Source organism: Harpia harpyja, chromosome 22 (genome assembly GCF_026419915.1).
Source record: "Harpia harpyja isolate bHarHar1 chromosome 22, bHarHar1 primary haplotype, whole genome shotgun sequence".
NCBI classification, from domain to species: domain Eukaryota; kingdom Metazoa; phylum Chordata; class Aves; order Accipitriformes; family Accipitridae; genus Harpia; species Harpia harpyja.
In genome coordinates this window covers 9,784,145-9,802,178 of record NC_068961.1, presented here as the reverse complement: position 1 = coordinate 9,802,178, position 18,034 = coordinate 9,784,145, and the positions used below count along the sequence as shown (strand labels likewise).

The 18,034-nt window shown below is 54.6% G+C and overlaps 1 protein-coding gene across 1 annotated transcript; it reads left to right on the top strand.

Annotated features, from left to right (window-relative positions):
- Positions 1–7,340: 7,340 nt before the first annotated feature.
- Positions 7,341–17,569, top strand: SHOX (short stature homeobox). Its single transcript, XM_052773951.1, has 5 exons — positions 7,341–7,688; positions 11,046–11,254; positions 15,613–15,670; positions 15,761–15,849; positions 17,324–17,569. Exons 1-5 carry the CDS (start codon positions 7,415–7,417, stop codon positions 17,567–17,569), a joined length of 876 nt encoding a protein of 291 aa, XP_052629911.1. The 5' UTR covers positions 7,341–7,414.
- Positions 17,570–18,034: the final 465 nt, after the last annotated feature.

Here is an 18,034-nt window from a genome sequence, read left to right as displayed (position 1 = left end):
GCGGGGGGGGGGATCTCTGCCCATCGAGGGCCGCGGCGGGGGGGGGGGCTGCAGCCGGGGCCGGGACCAGCTCAGCGGGGACCGTGGCGGGGGGGGGAAGAGGGTCGACCCTTCCTCGGGGTCGGGCACCCACTGATTTTCCACCCCCCCGGGGGTTCGGGAAAGATCTCAGCGGCAGGGACCGGCCGGCACACCTCTCCCACCCGCAGCCTACACGAGTGGGGACGGGGGACGAGGAGGGGGGGGGCCGCCCTGCGCTCCTCCTGGGCACAGCCGCGGATCTGCCACTCACCCGCCGCTGCCCCCTGCCCCACTCCGGGCCGGCCGCGGATGCAGCCCCACGCAGGGCAGCGTCCCGCCCCGTCTGACACGGGGGGAGCGGGGGCAGGGGGAGCGGGGGGGGGGGGGGAACATCCCGCCGCTGCCGCTGAGCCCCGCCACATCCCGGAGTGGGGGGGGGGGGGGCGCAGGGCTTGTGCGTGTGTGCGTGAGTGGCCACGCGTGTGCGCACTCCCCGCCTCTGCGGGGACTTCGGGACCCGCCGCCGGACGAGGCGAGCAGCACCTCGGAAAGCCCTTGTAAAACCACGCGTGTCCTTTCCAAGTTGCTTTACGGCGCGGTCACGGCGGAGCGCGGGTCAGCGGGGGGGCCCGCGGGATTTCCACACCCCCCCCGCCCACCGCCGCGGTCCGGCGGGGGCTCCGGCACCCACCGAGAGCCGCCACCGCGCCCCCCCCGCGCCCGCGGCTGTGGGCAGCGAAATAGGCAGGCGGGTGTTCTCGGGTTGTACCTCCTCCTTATTTAAAAATACAGGTAAATCCACGGGCTTCTGCTTGTAATAAACTGGCAAATGAATTATTCCTTCCCTTGAGTATTGAACTATTATCTGATTTAAGTTTGCTCTAATGTTGCAACAATTTCATTCTGCTAAGGGAAAAGGAGGGGGGGAGATAGTTTTGCCCTTAACAGAATAAATAAATAAATAAACAGAACCCTAAATAGTCTTCTGTAGGAAAGAAGTTAATATACTCAATTGTTTTCTGAAAAAGATCATAACATCTGGAAATTGATATCAAATGGTGTACAATCCCTGAGAGACGATAAACTTCCACTGTATAATATTTCCACTAGAAATCTTAATAATCCCATAAATCTTCCCTGTGAATTGGGAAAATGTAACAGTTCATTGAAATACTCATTGGGAAATAATTGAAAAAATGTAATAGTTCACTGAAATATTCGTGGTTTTTTTTCTTTCTTTGGTGCTGTTGCTAACTCTGTGCATGTGTGTAAATAGTCCTACTTCGTTTTAAAGACATACATGGAATATTCCCTTGAGCGCTGCATACCATAAAAGAAAAATATGCCCTTTTGACTTATTAATCATTATTACAGAGTTCAAAATTGCAGCGTCCCTCGCACATTACTGGAGGAGGCAAACAATTCTCTCTGTGTGTATTTTGCGTTGCTAAAATCAGTACAAACTTTACAGCTCGGAACTTTTTTCCCCTCTTTTTTTCTGCGGTTTTTCTGATAGACTCTTCCAATTCTGGTCGAGTTATCCAGGGCGACTGAAATCAAGGGGGCTACTCACCCATTATGCTCGTCCACTAAATTGTAATTAATTACACACAAAGGCAATTGCTTATTGTAATTCACCACGTGAATGTTTAATTTTACAGAAGTAAAAGTAGATGAGGAGTTGAACGCGTCTAGGCTCCCTGTAATGAATATATGAGTAATTAACGTTGCTGGAAAGATGCAGCGTTTTTTAAAAAATAATTGTGATAGAGAAGAGACGTTGTGCGTGTGCGTGAGCGTGTGTGTTTGCATGTGTCTCCGTGCAGAAGAGAGAAGAGCATTTGTGTGGCTTTGTATTGAATTAAGGTATCCCTTTGGTTACGTTTCTAGAAGTCGGAATAAAGACAATTAAGCCCTTAGCATTTCTGTCACACTCCATTAATTACTGTAGCCGCTCCTGTCCCGACCGCTTCGTAACATATTCATCAGGTACGATACCCATCCAGCAGCCTCAGCCGGGGAAGTAGGCTATTGTTAGTTTAAACTATAGCCTTTCAAATGTTCTTTATTTTACTTTTCATCCAAGATTGTTTTCCTCTCCTTTAAAAATGTTTTTCTAAAAATAAAACTCAACATAAATGTTTTAAGATTAGATTTGCGGGGAAACAGTTTAATTTTCACCATATGTTGCCACAGCGGCTTGCAGATTTAAAAAAAAAAAAAGTCTTTCCACTGAAGCTACCCCCCAAAAAAAATCTAATATAAAATTGTATTCTTCGCAATGCGTTTCCCTCCTGTGGGCCATTTTACCGCTCCCAAATAAATCTTTAAGGTTGCAAGGAGGGGAAAAAAAAAAAGTGCCCTGATGACGGAAAAGCAAGTCCTGCCATGATAATGTCCTTTATTAATATTATAGATGTGTAGTGTGCTGGATGGATCAATCATATCCATTCACAATCAGGATTAAGAGAGCCTATTTTAATGAAAATCTATTAGTCTCTCACTTGAGACACGGATGTTGCTTAAATCAATAAACAGCATAAAAGAGAATACGACGCAGGTTTCTAAATTAAAAAAAAAATCCCATCTATGAAATGTGTTAAGACGTCTGTAAAATCCTGAAACCCTCGATCGATACTTATAAATATTTAATGTTTTTTTTTAAACACAAATTGAAAACCATTAACACTGCATCCATTCTTATTATTAAAACAAATTGTCCTTGGAATTATGTGCTGTGGAAATGGAGCCAGATTGAAAGGGCATCCTCTGAAATATGTTTACTCGCTTTCATGTAAACCAATAAAAATCTGCAGGAGTCTGTAGCGTGAGCAGAAAGGTTTGATGTACAATGTCCATGATTACAGTCTCTGAATTAATCACGAGAGAGGGAGGGAGGGAGGGAAGGAGGGAGGGAGATGGAGAGAGAGGACTCGGTTATCTACTCAACAAAATCTTGCTCTTCGGGTCAGCGCTTATTAAAGCGTGGATTAAAACGGTGATTTTTCTGTTTACTTATTTGCCCCATTTCGACCAAAATAAGCTGAAGCGGGAGGGGGGGGACTGGGGGGAGGGAGGAAATCGGCTTCGCCCTACGTCATACCATGAGTCAATGTACAAATGTAAATTCCTCTTATAAATATGAAATCCAATACTTTGCCTTGGAAATGCTTAAAGCTAATGCAACGCTTAAACCCATTCATAATTATTCCTCTCGTTTAACTCGGAGAAAAACCGCAATGGTGAAGAGCTCCCTTTGAAAGAGGAATAAAAAATAAATAAATAACACACCTATTGACACCACGCTAAATAAACCCTCTTCGCCGGTACCAGGTCCGGGGCTGTTCCCTGGCAGGGCGAGATTCCCCGCCCGCAAATATCCCTTCGCACCCCTGCCCCGCTCGCTCCCGGCCTGCGCCGCCGGGTTTTGAGCACGGGGGGCCGGACACCGACGCCCGGCTGCAGCCGAGAGGTACGCGGGGCTGCCCGGTTCCCCCCCCGCCGGCTCCCCGCCACCGCCGGGGCCCCGGGGAAGCGGCAGCCGGGGAGGAGGCGACCCGGGGGCGGGCTCGGGTCTGCGGAGGGGACTCAGCCCCGGAGGGCCGGCGGTGGGGCAAGTGAGGAGAGGGGAAAGCAAGCGGGATGGAAGAACGAGGGGGGGGACCCCTCCCCCGGCTTTTGTCAAGTTAGGACGGCCAGCAGGGCGGAGGGCTCCTGGCCGGTGCCCCGGGGCGGTGGGGAGGGAGGAGGAGGAGGAGAATTTGGGGGGGACAGTGCCCCACAGGTGACCCGGGAGGCCGTGTTGCCAGGGGAGCCCCCAACGTGCCGCTGACGGCTGGTCCTGTAACGGACTGGGGGCGGTGGGGGGTGAGGGAGAGCGGGGGGGGCTTGTGCCGCGGCAAAGGGGTACCCGGGGTGCCGAGCTGAGCCGGGGGCCTGGGGCAGCTCTGAGGGCGCGGGTGACTTCTGAGTTTTGCGACAGGGTCCCAGGAGCTCCGTGCCTGCAAGGGAATGGGGTTGGGACGGCAGCTCCTTTCCTCCCTCCCTCCTTCTCCCCCTCCCTCCCTCCCTCCCTCCCTCCCTCTCTCCCTCCCTCCCTCCATCCCTCCTCCCCAGCCCGTTATCCGGAGCAGCAATAAGCGTAATTCCCTTCTGAACCCGCAGCCAAAGTTTGTAGCGGGGTCAAAAGTGCCCCCCGCTTTTGCCCACACCCGCACCACCTTGCCCTAGGTGCCCTCAAGGCCGCGGGGGGGGCCGGGGGTGCTCCCCGCCTCCCCCCCGCTCCCCGCCGCCCCATTGGGACCGGACGGGCCGGGCCGGGCCCTTCATCCCTCGCAAAACTCCGCGCTGCGCGGAGCGCGCAGTGAGACCGTGCGCGCCCGCGGGGCTGCCCGGGGGTCCGCGGCGTGGGGTCCGCGGCGGGATCCCCGGGGAGGGTTGCGACTTGCACCGCTTCTTTTTTTTTTTTTTTATTAGTTCCCCCCCTTTTTTTCCCCTTTTCCCTTTCCGGTGCTTTGTTTCGCTTTTTGCTTTCGGAGCGAGTCTGAGGCAAGTTCCCCCCCGTCTGCAGGGCTCCCCCCCCGGCGGCCTCCCCGCTGCCGTCGGGGGCGGCGAATGGCGGTGGGCCGGGGATTGCCGCGGGATTTGCGCGCCCGGTGGCTGCCCCGGGTCGAGCTGCGCCCCGCGGGATGCGGGAGCCGGGGGGGGGGGGGGGCGTGGAGCAACGGGCTTTCCCACCGGGCGCTCCCGCGCTGCCGGGAAGCGGGGAGGGAGGTAGGGATGGGGATGGCGGGTGGGGGGCAACGAGGCTTTTTTCCTCCTCTGTTTTGGGAGGCTTGGATTTGCCCCTGTCCTCGGGGGCAGGAGCCCCGGCGGTGGCAGGAGGGGCCCGGGGGGGGGGTTGTCTCCAGGAGAAACGCGGCCCCGCGCCCGCGTGGGGTGGAGGCGTGGGGCTGGGCGCAGGGGGGGAGCCGCGGGGAGGAGAGCGGGACGGGGAGGAAAGGGGGGGGAGCTCCGGAGGAGGGGGTGCAAACTCCGGCAGCCTGGGGAAGCCGAAGCTCACCGTGCCACACCGGGGCTGGGGAAGCGGAGTTAGTAAATATTTGTCCTTATTTGCTGTTCGCTGCGAGGGAGGCAGAGGGAGGCTGGGGACGGCGGGGGGCGGGAGGGGGGATCGATGCCGGTCGAGCCGGGGGCTGGGGAAAGTTTCCCCGGCGGCGGCGCAGCCCCGCGGAGCCTCTTCCCCGCGGGAGAGAGCCCCCCCGTGTCCCCGCGTGTGCCCGTGTCCGTGACAGCCTCGCACCGCGCCAGCAGCATGTGCAGCAATCCACCACGAGCCCTTACGCACGCAGACTGCATGAGAGAGGCACAAGCAGCGTGTCGTGCCGGGATCTTTCCTTAGCCATACGTTACTTCCACGTCTATCGTTTGCCTTTATTATTTATGTGGTGCCGTGTGATATACATTAGAGCCTCGGATTTGATTGGCGTTTGCGATGACAAGACCTGTTTGTTAAGTTGTAAGGCTTCCTCGGCTCCCTCACTTGTTAAATGAACTCTGGAGGAAGGATGCCACCGAGACACAACAATATAATAAATGTCAGGGATATCCGCAGTGCCGAGATCAAATGATCAATCCTTGTCCCCTAGATAATCATTTTAAATTCGCACGGGGGGAGATTGATTTTTTTTCTTTTAAAGCCCTTTATTAATTGCTTCCTCGATTATTATTTTTTCCCCCTCCTCCTGTGGAGGTGTTAACTCTGGTACTGGGGGCACCTTCGGATTAATTAAACGTATTTTTAGTGTTTTAACGTTCTGCTAATTTTCAGAGCAGTCCCACGCTCCCCCGGAAAAGAAACAATGGCCTCTTGCTCCAGCAAGGAGCCTCCTTTGGTTGCGATTCAGAGCAGAGGGTGGCGTGATGATGGGCTCTGATTATCTCAAACTCGAGGCGAGGGAATGAGAAGGACGTAAAAAGCCAAAGGACCAGAAGACAAAATTCCTCCAAATACCAAATAACCCTTCGCTTTAAAGCCCGAGGAGAGGAGATAGAAATAAATAGCTGGAAAGTGGGCTCCGCGTGAGGATCAAACGGTGCGGAGAGACGCTAGAAATGCCGGCGCTGTTATCTGATGATGAATTTCAGGCAGCTATTCAAGCGCACAGAATAATAATTATTCCGGGAGTACAACAAAAATAACAGCAGCCTACCAAGAACAAGGTGGGGAAATTATTGCCAGTTCTATCTTAAATCCGGCAGGATGTGTTTCGTTGGGGAAGAAAGAAAGGGGGGGGGGGGGGGGAAAGACGATTTAATGCTCTATTTGTCGTCTACAAACTCTCGTGTTAACAAATTACCCCTCTGCTTCACGCAGCAGGATAGCTCTACGTCCAAAAAACATTTTAGATTTTGATTTTCCCCAACAGTATCTTCAGACGACATAATAACAGTAAATAAGACAACAGATCCTGCAATGTTTACACGCATCTGGAGAGCCCCCGTACCCATGGATAACACCCCCCCGCCCCCCCTCAGCCAAGCAACCCCCTCCAAATCCTCCGAACACACCGACACGGATCTCCGAGACACCTCGCGACTTGTTTAACTGCAACACACGTCCCCCTCCGCGCACCCACCCACCCACCCGCCAGAGCAGGCAACACTTTTAAAACAGCAATTTTGGTTCGCCGATTATTTTGACCACTTAATTAAGCGCAATTAGCTAAATAGCAAACCAGGTAGAATTTCCAGTGATTACAACAAATGCACATCTCCGGCTTTTTATTCATTACCTTTTTTATTGAACACTCATTTTCTTTTCCTCTTGACAGCGATACATTTAATTGCAGGAGCACAGTTATTTGATTAGCTAGGTCCGTTTTTACTCACAGTGTTGCCACGCACAGGATGTCCTTACAATCAATTAAGTCTTCCTCGACTTTCATTTCTGCAACCCATTTACAGAATGCAGATACCTATTTTCGTGTTTTCCTCTTCCCCCCCCTCCCTTTTATTCCTCTCTCTCCCTCTCTCTCTCTCCCCCTCTTTTTCGCTTTTGCCTCTTCGCCTCCCTAAATCAAGGTGCAAAGATGCCAAAGAGTGATGAAATGAAAAGAAAGCCAATTGCTGGACTGAGGTGGGGGAGATAGCTGCTAGGAGTCCGCCTGCGACTATGGAGCAGTCAGTAATTGCTGGAGACAGGGAGAGCTGGGGGTTGGGCTGAGGTAGCCATGTATAAATAGTGTGATCTCAAATTGAAAGGCATAAATAACAGCAGGAGTGATCTAACCCTATACAGCCCATCTTCTACGTGCAAAAACAGCGTGCGGAGGACGGCCACATCTCCGACTGAAAACAAGTGGATCTCTGTGGATAAGATCACCGGGCAGCCATGGAAGAACTTACGGCTTTTGTATCCAAATCTTTTGACCAGAAAAGCAAAGAGAGCAGCAGCGGCAGTGGCAGCAGCAACAAGAAGGAGACGATCACGTACAGGGAAGTTTTGGAGAGTGGGTTGGCTCGCTCTAGGGAGCTTGGAAACTCTGACTCTAACCTGCAGGACATGACCGAGAGCAGCAACCATTGCCCGGTGCATCTTTTCAAAGACCACGTAGAGAGCGACAAGGACAAACTGAAGGAGTTCAGCACGGGCAGGACGGCGGAAGGTAAGAGCGGGGCTGGGCGCCCTCCGCCCCGCGCCCCTCGCCGCCAGCCCCGGCCCCCTCCCCGGCCGCCCCCGCCGCCCCCGCAGAGGGGACGAGCCGGCCACCGCCGCCCCGGCCCGGCCCCGGCCCCGGCCCCGGCCCCGGCCCCGGCCCCGGCCCCGGCCCCGGCCCCGGCGGGGCGAGCGGGCTCGCCTCCCGCATCCTGCCTCCCTCCTCCGGCCGCCTCCCTCCCGCAGCGGCGGGGACATTACGCTTGGAAACACATATGCCCGCATGCATAACGGGAACGTAGCCCTGAAAAATAAGTCGCAACTTCGGTCCTTCCCCCCCCCCGCCCCCGCTCCTCGCCAGCCCCCCGTTCGCATCCGAAATCGATCCGGTGCGTTAGGCGTTCGCTCGCCCGGGGGAAGGGGGCAGCGCAGGACGTCAGACATTTTTGTCTGTCTCTATTTTTGTACGAGGAAACCTTGTCCGGGGAGTTTAATGCCTTAGGAGACCTGTTCTTCCTGCTTCCGGGCCCTCAGGATGCTGCTGCTTCTTCTGGGGGAAAGCTGGATGCGGAGAGGGCTCTCCCTGGACATTTTGTCCTGTGTCGGTCAGCCTGCCCTTAGCCAGAGGCTCCGGCCGGCGAGGAGGAGGAGGAGGGGAGGAGGAGGAGAGGAGCCTGGCTGTGGGGGAGCTGCCCGGGCCCGGGTGAGACCGAGCATCCCTGCGGAGAGAGGCACGGGCCGGCACTGCCGCCCGGTCCCTCGGTCCCCTGCCTGCCCTTCTCAGCTGGGCCAGGGCAGCACCGCATCCCCCCGGGGTGCGGGCACCGCCGGCCGAGGGGTAAAACGCCATTCCTTCTCGCAGCGGAAAGAAATTAAAATTAAAAATAATTTTTAAACCAAGCAAGCTAAAAATCCCGCACAGGCTCGCAGGGGAAGGAGAGAATAAAAAGGGCGGGGGGATTAGAAAGTTGAGAAAGTGTCTCTAGGCAAGTTAGACAGGTGGACCTGCCTGGGGAGCTACTGGCTAGCTTGGGGTAATAAAAAACGGTTAATAGGTTGGGGAACAACAACCAGTCTTTCAGCTGTTTCCTACTGTTTGATCTTGTTTAATATAACATTGGGCGAGAGGCAATTTAATTTACAGCCCAAACGCTTATTTAATATCCTCCTCTCTTCCACCCCCTCCCCAAACAGAAGGACCGGGTATGATCACATATTCGGGTACCCGTATTTCTGCACAAGCCAGTACCGCTCAGCACTGCCGATTTTCCTTCTCTGGTCGAGAGATTGCAAAAAGAGAGGGTTCAGCTTAGAAGAATCGTTCGCGCAGGGGATGGTTTTAAAAAATGAAAGCAGGGCATGCTCCAGGAAAAAAAAATCTAAAAAAAAAAAAATTATAATGCGAACGAACGAAAAAAAAATCTCTACTACTCTCCCTTTTCCCTGTGTATCGAAATTCTGGCTTGTATGTTTAGCTAATCTAATCTATGGAGAGGGGCTGGGGGTGGGGATGGAAGGGAGGAGTTGGAAAGAGCTGAGATGCTTGTGACAGTTTAAATTCATGCCAGGTTTCAGTGTAATTTCAACTGATTCCGGCGTGTGATTTCAGTCCCACCGATATGCTAGTTAATATTTTATACCTATCACGGACAAGCTGTAGCCTCGGATCTCCGAAAGGAGACAGAGCTTTTGAACGCGCCTAATTTTCCCTAGGCATTTGCTGGGTTAGCACCCTCGTCTTTTCATAGGGGTTCCCCTTACAGGAGAAATGCGAACAAAACGCCATTAAAACCACCCAGCGACCCCCCCCCCCCCCCACCTCCGGAGGCCAGACCCTTCCCAAAGTTTTACGCAGCCGATATGCAGCCGGAGTGGGAGACGGGGAGCCCGGAGGAGCGATTACGGCCAGGGACAGTTTTCATCTCGGAAGTGAAAAGGAGCGCTTCGGCTTGGGTCCCCGCCTTGCTTAAGCACAGATGCAGTTCAGGACGTTTTATTACGTTCAATTAAGTTACGACTTGCAGCTAGTGATTTGCATTTTGGGATGCCCCTAAGTATAGAGGTTAGTATATATGTGCGTGCGCGCATTTGTGTGCGTGCGTATACATATACATAGAGAAAATATGTGCGTATTTGGTGAGGGAAAACGGATTTAATTCGGGATCGTCTGCAGATATGGCTTCCCCCACCCCAGCCCCACACCGCCCAGAAGGTGAAGCAGGACAAAGGAGGCAGCCGGAGCAGGCTCGTCCCGGGACTCCGCCGGTGCCCGCGCAGGATGCGCACCCCGGGCGGGGAGGGGAGCCCGGGGAACCGGTCCAGCCTCCAGAGGTGCCCCCTGCTCCAGCACCTCTCCTCTCTTCTTTAGCCGGATTTAAAAGCGTGCCGGCGTGTTAGGCCGCCTGGCATTAAGGAAAAGGAAAAAAAAAAAAGAGGAGGAAAGAAAGATAATTTGCCAAAGCAAAAGAAATCAGCCCCCCTCGCCAAGACCAAAAAGGGCAACTGCTTTTCCCCGCTGCCTCCCCAGCCCTCCTCCCCTCTGGCCGGGACAAGCATGCAGAGCGGCTGCCTGCGGCCGCAGGCTCGCCCCGAGCCCTCTTGGGTTCCATGAGGGCTGGGGGGGGCTGTCTGCTGTTTTGGAGGGGCTGGGGGTACAGCCATGGTTCTTGAGTGCGCTCCCCCACCCCGGGCCGTGCAGGCCCACCGCCCCGGGGGGTTGGACCCGCCGGCAGGTATTTTGGGGGAAGGAGGGGTGATAAGGGGGAGAGGGACAGACGGTGTCGGTCTCAGGCCCGTGGAAAGTTTCTTCTACGAGGCAAATATTTTCACCGTGGCTTCTCCATGACAGCGGCGGGGAGCTTCTTGCATAAGCCTCTTTACTTTGGGAGAAAACGGCGACGGAGAAATCCCCTTCCCCGCCTCTTCCCACCGCCTGGAGGTATCGGGGGGCCGGCGGCTTCCCTACCAGCCCCTTCCCCGAACTGCCCGTGCCAACCGGCGGCACGGCTTCCTCCTCACCCTGGAAAGAAAATAAAATTGTATTTATATATATAGGGTTTTTTCTGATGGGGCATCAGCCAGGCAAGGCAGAGCGGCTCTCTCCCTTCCTCCCCGCCTCGGCCCGGGGCTGGCAGCGGGGCTCAGCCCGAGCCGGTGCCCCCCGGCCCGGCCTCAGCCCCCCTCGCCCCTCCGGCCTGCCGGAGCTGGTCCGGGGACCCCCCTCCCGCCCGCCCGTTGCCCCCGCATGTCGTGCTGAGTTTGGGGATGAAGAGAGGGGAGGGGGGTGACCCCCGTGTGCTGCGGTGAGAAACTTCGGAGAGGTGCGAGGGGAGGCTCAGTGTCGTTTTCCCCTTCCCCCTCCCGGCAGGGATCTACGAGTGCAAAGAGAAGAGGGAAGATGTGAAGTCAGAAGATGAAGATGGACAGACCAAGCTCAAACAAAGGAGAAGCAGAACCAATTTCACACTAGAGCAGCTGAATGAGCTGGAAAGACTTTTTGATGAGACTCACTATCCGGATGCCTTCATGAGGGAGGAACTAAGCCAGAGGCTGGGACTGTCTGAAGCTAGGGTTCAGGTAAGAGAAAGGCTCTGTTCCTGGAAACGTCCTCACCTCACTTCCTAACTGCCAGCGGATCCTAGCACAGTGCCCCGTTTCATCCAAAGCGGGGAGGTGAAGGCAGAGACGACACGTGTGATGGGGAAGCTGGTTGCAACTCCGCTGTACCTGTCCTGCCAAACAGTAATTCTGCTCTGGGAGTATCTGCCCGTGCCTTGCATTTCCTAGGAAGGATTTTTTTTTTTTTTTCGGGGGGGGGAGGTAGTGGTGGTGGTGGTGGTAGTGTTGACAAGTCTCTAATAACTGAGCAACTCGCTATTTTTTTTTGTTTTAATTATTGTATTTTTCCTTGCAAACGTGCCATTAACTCTCCCTTAATCCACACTTTCTTCCCCCTCCTTTTATGGGGCCGTTATGGAAAAAAAAGCCCAGAAAACAATCGCCGTGAATAAGGCTAGACGATTTGGGTGCTGAGGGACGGGATTAGCCAGAGCCGGGGGAAAGGTGCCCGCTCTGATTCGCCCAGCAAGCATATGAATGCATGGCACCCCATCTGGTAGAGTCTCCCCCGGTCCCTCCCATCCCGCTTCAGATACAGCTAAATACCAATTAGCCTTCGAAACCTTGAAAATAGGTCCGGGCTGCTGTAGTTCTGGAGCTATCAGAGCCGTCTGTTTGGGTGGTTTCACATCGATTATTTTAAAATTTGATTTTCGGTTTGATGCAGGGGAAAAAAATCCCCCCCCTCCCCGCCCCTTCCCCTTAAGCTAACTAGGGAATGCATCCCCAAACCAGATGTCGTATTAAAAAAAAAACACAACAAAAAACCCCCCAACCAACAAAAAAACCCTCCTAGAAATAATTAATAAGATCAACCTGTGGCTCTATGAGCAGGCCTAGAGCAGGAGAAACCTGAAGGAAATCCCTTCTTGGGTTGTAACTCTGTGCTTGGCCTAAGAGACCCAAACCAAAAACCAAGAAGAAAAAGTCACCAAGCCAACCCCTCCACTGAACAAAACGCCTTCGCACCCTGGAGATAAGAGATGCGCATGCATATGTATATCTGTCTATAGGTGTGCACGCGTGGGTACCCATAGGTGCGGGTGTGGCTGCGTGGGCACAGGCGGACGTCTCCGTGCCTGCCCTCACCCCCAGGGCACAGGGGGAAGACAACAAATACAGCCCCGAGCTGGAGTGGGGAGAGGGGTCGGCTTGTCCCCCCCCTTAAACGTGCCCCCCCGTGGAAAGCAGAGGCAGCTCCTGCTCCCCCCGGACCCGCTCAGCAAGCCTTTGCCCGAGTAAGCGACTATCTGGCTTTAAACAACTGCCTCCTGGAGGCATTTCCCGAAATAAATAGAGTAGCTAGGTCGTTTTCTTTCTTGTTTTGTTGGTTTTTTTTAAAGGCTCTTTTCTCCCCTCAGCTCCTGCCTCTCTCAGTATAAACCGAGCTGGGCGAGGGATGGTGCCGGGCACATGCCTTAGGAAGGGTGGCTTGCAGGGGATATTGCAGGGGTTCAGAGTGCTGCTGGCCTACTTTCTCCTGGAAGATTGATCTAACCACACCATATAAATTAATGAAAAGATTAAACTTTTGCTGAAGGGGACATCAACTCTTATGTCATCTTCCCAGATCTTCTTACTTGGGCTCTGTAATATCTTTCCAAGGCCTTGATGTACTGTTTCTATAAAAATAAATTACTTGTAATTGAATTCTGCACTCTTTCTTTCAAGTACTTTATTACTGAGCAGCACCTTAACAGGATGTTCATAGTTACAGGAAAATTGGTGCTTCAAGTGCTTACAGATCTTAAAACAGCACACCAAAAAAAAAAAAAAAAGATACCTATTCAGGCGGAGATTATGAGACAAAAAAAATTAATAAATTTAATCATCTTACAAAAGAGGTTTGCATGGATGAAAATAAAACTACAAATAAAAGAAATATCAAGAGGGAAAAGAGGAGAAATGGATAATTAATTAGGAAATAATCAGAGCGCTTGATATTCATCAATAAATGGAAGCGGGGAAAAAGGAAGAGAAGGGGGGAAAAGGGAAACAGGTTTTTTTAATACTTTCAGAATTGTTCTCTAATTCCTATCTGAACCGCTTGTCCCTTGCTGTTAAAGGATATAGTTTCAATTTAGTGTGGAAATTTGCTGTAAATAAATTGAAGCTCCTATGGTAGCTAGTCCTTATTAACCTTTTATTTTTAGTGTTGTACTGGAAACTCATATCACCCAGCTGTCAGGGTTATAATTGAAAGTTATGAGACCATAGTGAGGAGCAGGCAGTAATTCAATTACAACAAATATCTTTGGGTTTATGGTGCAGGGCTAAATTAAATGTCATTATTCACTGTCTCTAATGGAAATCAAAAGGAAATCAGATTAGAGCATTTGTGAAAGAAATCACTGAGTGATCCTTAATGAAGAAATAACTGTCTAAAACAGTGTACTGTGCTTTACTTAGCATATTCATGACTAATTGGAATTGATCGTGAATCACACCAAGCCTGATTTATTATCGCTTAACGTAGTGGCTAATTCATCACTTTTATTCCTCATAACCTTATTTTTTCATAGCTAAAGGGAAAGGGCACTTCGTTTTCCGGATTTAAATATAATTTCTGTTTGAAAGATGTTCTGATTTGCAAGAGAAGTTGTTTAAACGCTGCTTAAATTCCTCCTGACAATTTATACTCCTGGGGGGGGAGGGGGGGGGCGTGGGGAACACACACAAGGAGATTTCCTGCAAGGATTTACAACCGTAAAAAAAAAAAAAAAGTATTATTATCGCTACAGCACCACCATAGTTTGCATGCTTATATTTAAAAAAAAATATATAAATCCGTAACGGCCCGGTTAAAAGGAGAAGCGTTGCATGTTGTTAATATTTGCGTATTGCTCGTAGGGAAAAACAACTTGTGCCGTGCTGCGCCTTTCAGGGCAGCGATGCCCTGTCAGCGCAGGGAGGGCTGCGCTAGCGACAAGCCGGCGGGGAACGGGAGCGGTCTGTCTGTCCGTCCGTCCGTCCATCAGTCGGTCGGTCGGTCCATCCCCGCAGCCGCCCGCCGCCGCTCCCCCCCGGCCACCCTAGGCAGGAAAAATGGTGCTCCAAATCAGAGAAGGCCAATTCCTACTTAAGAAAATCACTGAGGTACCCGAGGTAATTAATGCCTTTGGAAGCCTTTCTTTGCACTAATTACTCCGTTGTAAATGACCATCATTAAGGCAATTGAAGAAAGCTTGAAGGGAAAATTTGATGTAGGAAGTGCAGTTAGTATTAATTAACCGTATGATCTCTTGGCAAGTGCAAGAACATCAAAGGTTGTAGGTGTTTACTTAGCTACAAGATTTTTATCAGCGGTGAAAGTCAATGTTTGTCCCCAATCGGTAGGTTTTGGTGTAAGGATGAGGGGCCGCGAAACATTTTGGTCCGTGCCTCTGACGATCCTTTGGGGAGAGCTGCTAACCCAAGCGCCTCGGCAGGGCGAAAGTAGGTCTGAAGGTCTGAAATGCCCCTGGAAAAGAGGCAGGGGAGGCGCAGCGGCCACTGCAAGTTCTGCGCTTGTTTGAGTCAGAACGGCTGGAATTAGGGCAGGATTATTGGATTACAGGCATTTCTCGGGTAGGGGCATAAGCCCTTCTTTACATCCCCGCCTGCAAAGATGTTGTTGCTCGTGTCTGTCCAGAAGTCTACAGAAGCGAGTTTTGTTTTCTTTTAACGTTTGGGGAACGGGGAACGATTGGGCTCCTTAGTGCAAGTTCAGTATCTCGCATCTTCTCCGAGGTCTTCATCACTTCCAAGCCCAGCTCGGGAGAGAACAGGCGGCCCTGTCGCTTAGGGGCCAGACCCCGGCGCCTGGCCTGGCCCACGCGGGCTGTCCCCGGGATGTTGAGGGGTGACTGCAAAGGGAGCGAGGGTCCCACCCGGCCTGCCTGTGGGCTTATTTTAAGTGCTTGTGGGAGCGGCCCCTCGCTCCGGACGGGTGGCACAAGGACCGCCACTGCCCGCCCAGGGTACACGGGGGTCTCGGAGACTCGGTGCGAAGCGCCCGGCTCCCGGGCTCCGCGGCTGCGAGGGCGCTTCTCATCTCCCAGGTTCAGCTCCCGCTGAGAAACCACACCAAAGAGCAGGATCCCCCCCCCCCAACCAGCCCCCACGGCAGCACGTAGAGGGGCTCACTCCGCGTGGGGCTGAGCTCTCCCCCTCGGCTGCTCCCGAGGAGAGACTTCAGCAAAGTTGCGCGGAGTCCCTCGCCTCTCCCCTCCATCCCTACCCCTGAGATAATCCTCTCTCAGCAGCTGCCCAGTCTGCCTCCATTTTTTTGTTGTTGTTGTTTTTTTGTTTTTTTTGTTTGCCTTTTCTTTTCACAGGTCTGGTTCCAGAACAGGAGAGCAAAGTGCCGAAAGCAGGAAAACCAGATGCACAAAGGTGAGTAAGGGGTGCGGGCCGGCCGGGGGCTGCCGGCCGCGGAGCCCCGGGACGCCTTCGCCGCTCACCCGGCCCTGTCTCTCCCCGCAGGTGTGATCCTGGGAACCGCCAGCCATTTAGACGCCTGCAGAGTGGCCCCCTATGTGAATATGGGAGCCCTGAGGATGCCTTTCCAACAGGTAGTTAGCTCCGGTTTTATTTTCCTTTCGCCCGGCAAGCTCCGACCCCCTTTCGTTTGCAGGGGAGGAAGCCGGACACGTTTACAAGTGCCATTTATATAGAAGTTGGCACGTATTAAAAACAGGCTGTAAAACTTGGTGAAGGAGCCCCCGCCCGGCTGCCGGGAGCTCAGCGCCCCTCGGGCCCGGGGAGGGGACCGAGCGGGGGGTGATAAGACACCCCCCCCCCCCCAAACCCCGCCGCCGTGCAATGGGCCGGCACAGGGCCCCGGGGCCGCCCGCAGACGTGGCAAAGGCGGGCTGGCCTCCCGGGGGCTCATCGCTTTCCCGGGGGGAGCCCCGGCAAACCCGCCCGCAGCCCCCCGGGGACGGAGCGGCCCGGTGCCGAGCCGCCCCGGGGGCCTTCGGTCTCCGCCCGGCTCCCGAGAGCGCTGCGGGAGGAGGGTCTCCCAGCCGGTGGGCGAAACCGTGAGGGGGGAAAAAAAAAAAGAAAACCCAACCTATGCAGACCCTTGCGCTGTCGTTCTTCCCCCTCCTGTCGAGGCCTGGCCCTTTTCCGAGGGAGGCGGCCGCCCAGGAGGTGGGGAGGCTTCTCCCCGATGCGCTGCGGCCGTGCCGGCCGGCCGGGAGCCGGGCAGTAGCGGAGCGCAGGCACCGGTGCCGCTGCGGGGCCCGGATCCTTGCCCCAGCGAGGCACAGTCCCCCCCGGGGGAAGGCCGCTGGGGGAAACCGGGACGAGGGGGATGAAATTCCGTCCCTCTTCCAGCCGCCCCCTCGCCGCCGCTTGTAACTTCCACCCTCTCCCCCCCTCCCCCTTTTTTTGGGGGGGTCAATTAATCGGGGAATCGATTTTTCCCAGCCCAAAGGGACCCTCCACCACCTTCTCCGTCTCTGAGACACGTGGAGCTGACAGATTAATTGTATTGATTTTTAAAAGACATATTTGGACCAAAATAATTAAATACATAAATAAACTCTCCCCCACTCCTCCCCGAACCTACCCGGAGCTGAAATCTCTCAGTCAACCCAACGTGTTTGTGTAGGTCGAGAAAGCTCCAAAGCAAACACCAACCCGGTATATAAGGGACCCGTGGCCAAAGAGTTTTTAGCAAGGTATAAATAAACATCCCTGGAAAAAAAAAAAAATTATAAAAAAATTAGCTATTTAGCACTTGTTGGCGCCCGTGCGTTGGGCCGCATATTTATTTATTTATTTGGCATTTTCTTTTTTTAAAAACGCGAGGAGGGTGAGGCACGCCTCTGGCGAAGCGCGGAGCGGGGACTTGCCGCGCTGCGCCGCTCTGCTCTGCCCCGCCCCCGCGCGCGGGGGGCTCCGCTAACAAGTCGCTCTTTCAGCCGCCGGGAGGGGTCGAGGCGGGGGTGTGCGTGGGAAGGGGGGGGCGGGTGCGTGCGTGGGGGGGGCGCGCTCCGCCGCGCGCGGGGCTGACGCCGTGTCTCTGCCGCCGCCGCCCAGGTCCAGGCGCAGCTGCAGCTGGAGGGCGTGGCCCACGCGCACCCGCACCTGCACCCGCACCTGGCGGCCCACGCGCCCTACCTGATGTTCCCGCCGCCGCCCTTCGGGCTGCCCATCGCCTCCCTGGCGGAGTCCGCCTCCGCCGCCGCCGTGGTGGCCGCCGCCGCCAAGAGCAACAGCAAGAACTCCAGCATCGCCGACCTGCGGCTGAAGGCCCGCAAGCACGCCGAGGCCCTGGGGCTCTGACACGCTTCGGCCGAGCCCCCCCACCCCCGCCCCGGGTGCCCGCGGCGGCCGGCGGGGGTGTGCGGGGGCGGGGGGGGGGGTGACCCGCACGGACCGCCGCTCTGCCCCCGCTTCCCCCACTCCTCCTCCTCCTCCTCCTCCTCCTCCTCCTCCTCTCTTCCCCGGCCGCAGGGCGAGCAGCGGGCGCTCCGGGCCGCCCCGCCGCCTTCTCTCGGTTTGGTTCTTTTTTTTTTTTTAATTATTTTTGCTCGGTCGTTTTTTTTTTTTTTTTTTTTTTTTTCTTTCCCCTTTCCCAAGGTCCGCGAGCGCTCGGCGGCAGCCTCCTCCCGCCGCTTTCCTTGCCCTCTCGCCCCCAGAGACTTGGCGGCCGGGAGAGCCGGGCGAAGAGGGAGGCCGCGGCGGCCATCGGTGCTGCGCGGCACGGGGCGGACTCTGCGCCCGCCGCGGGCACCGGCACACGCGGGC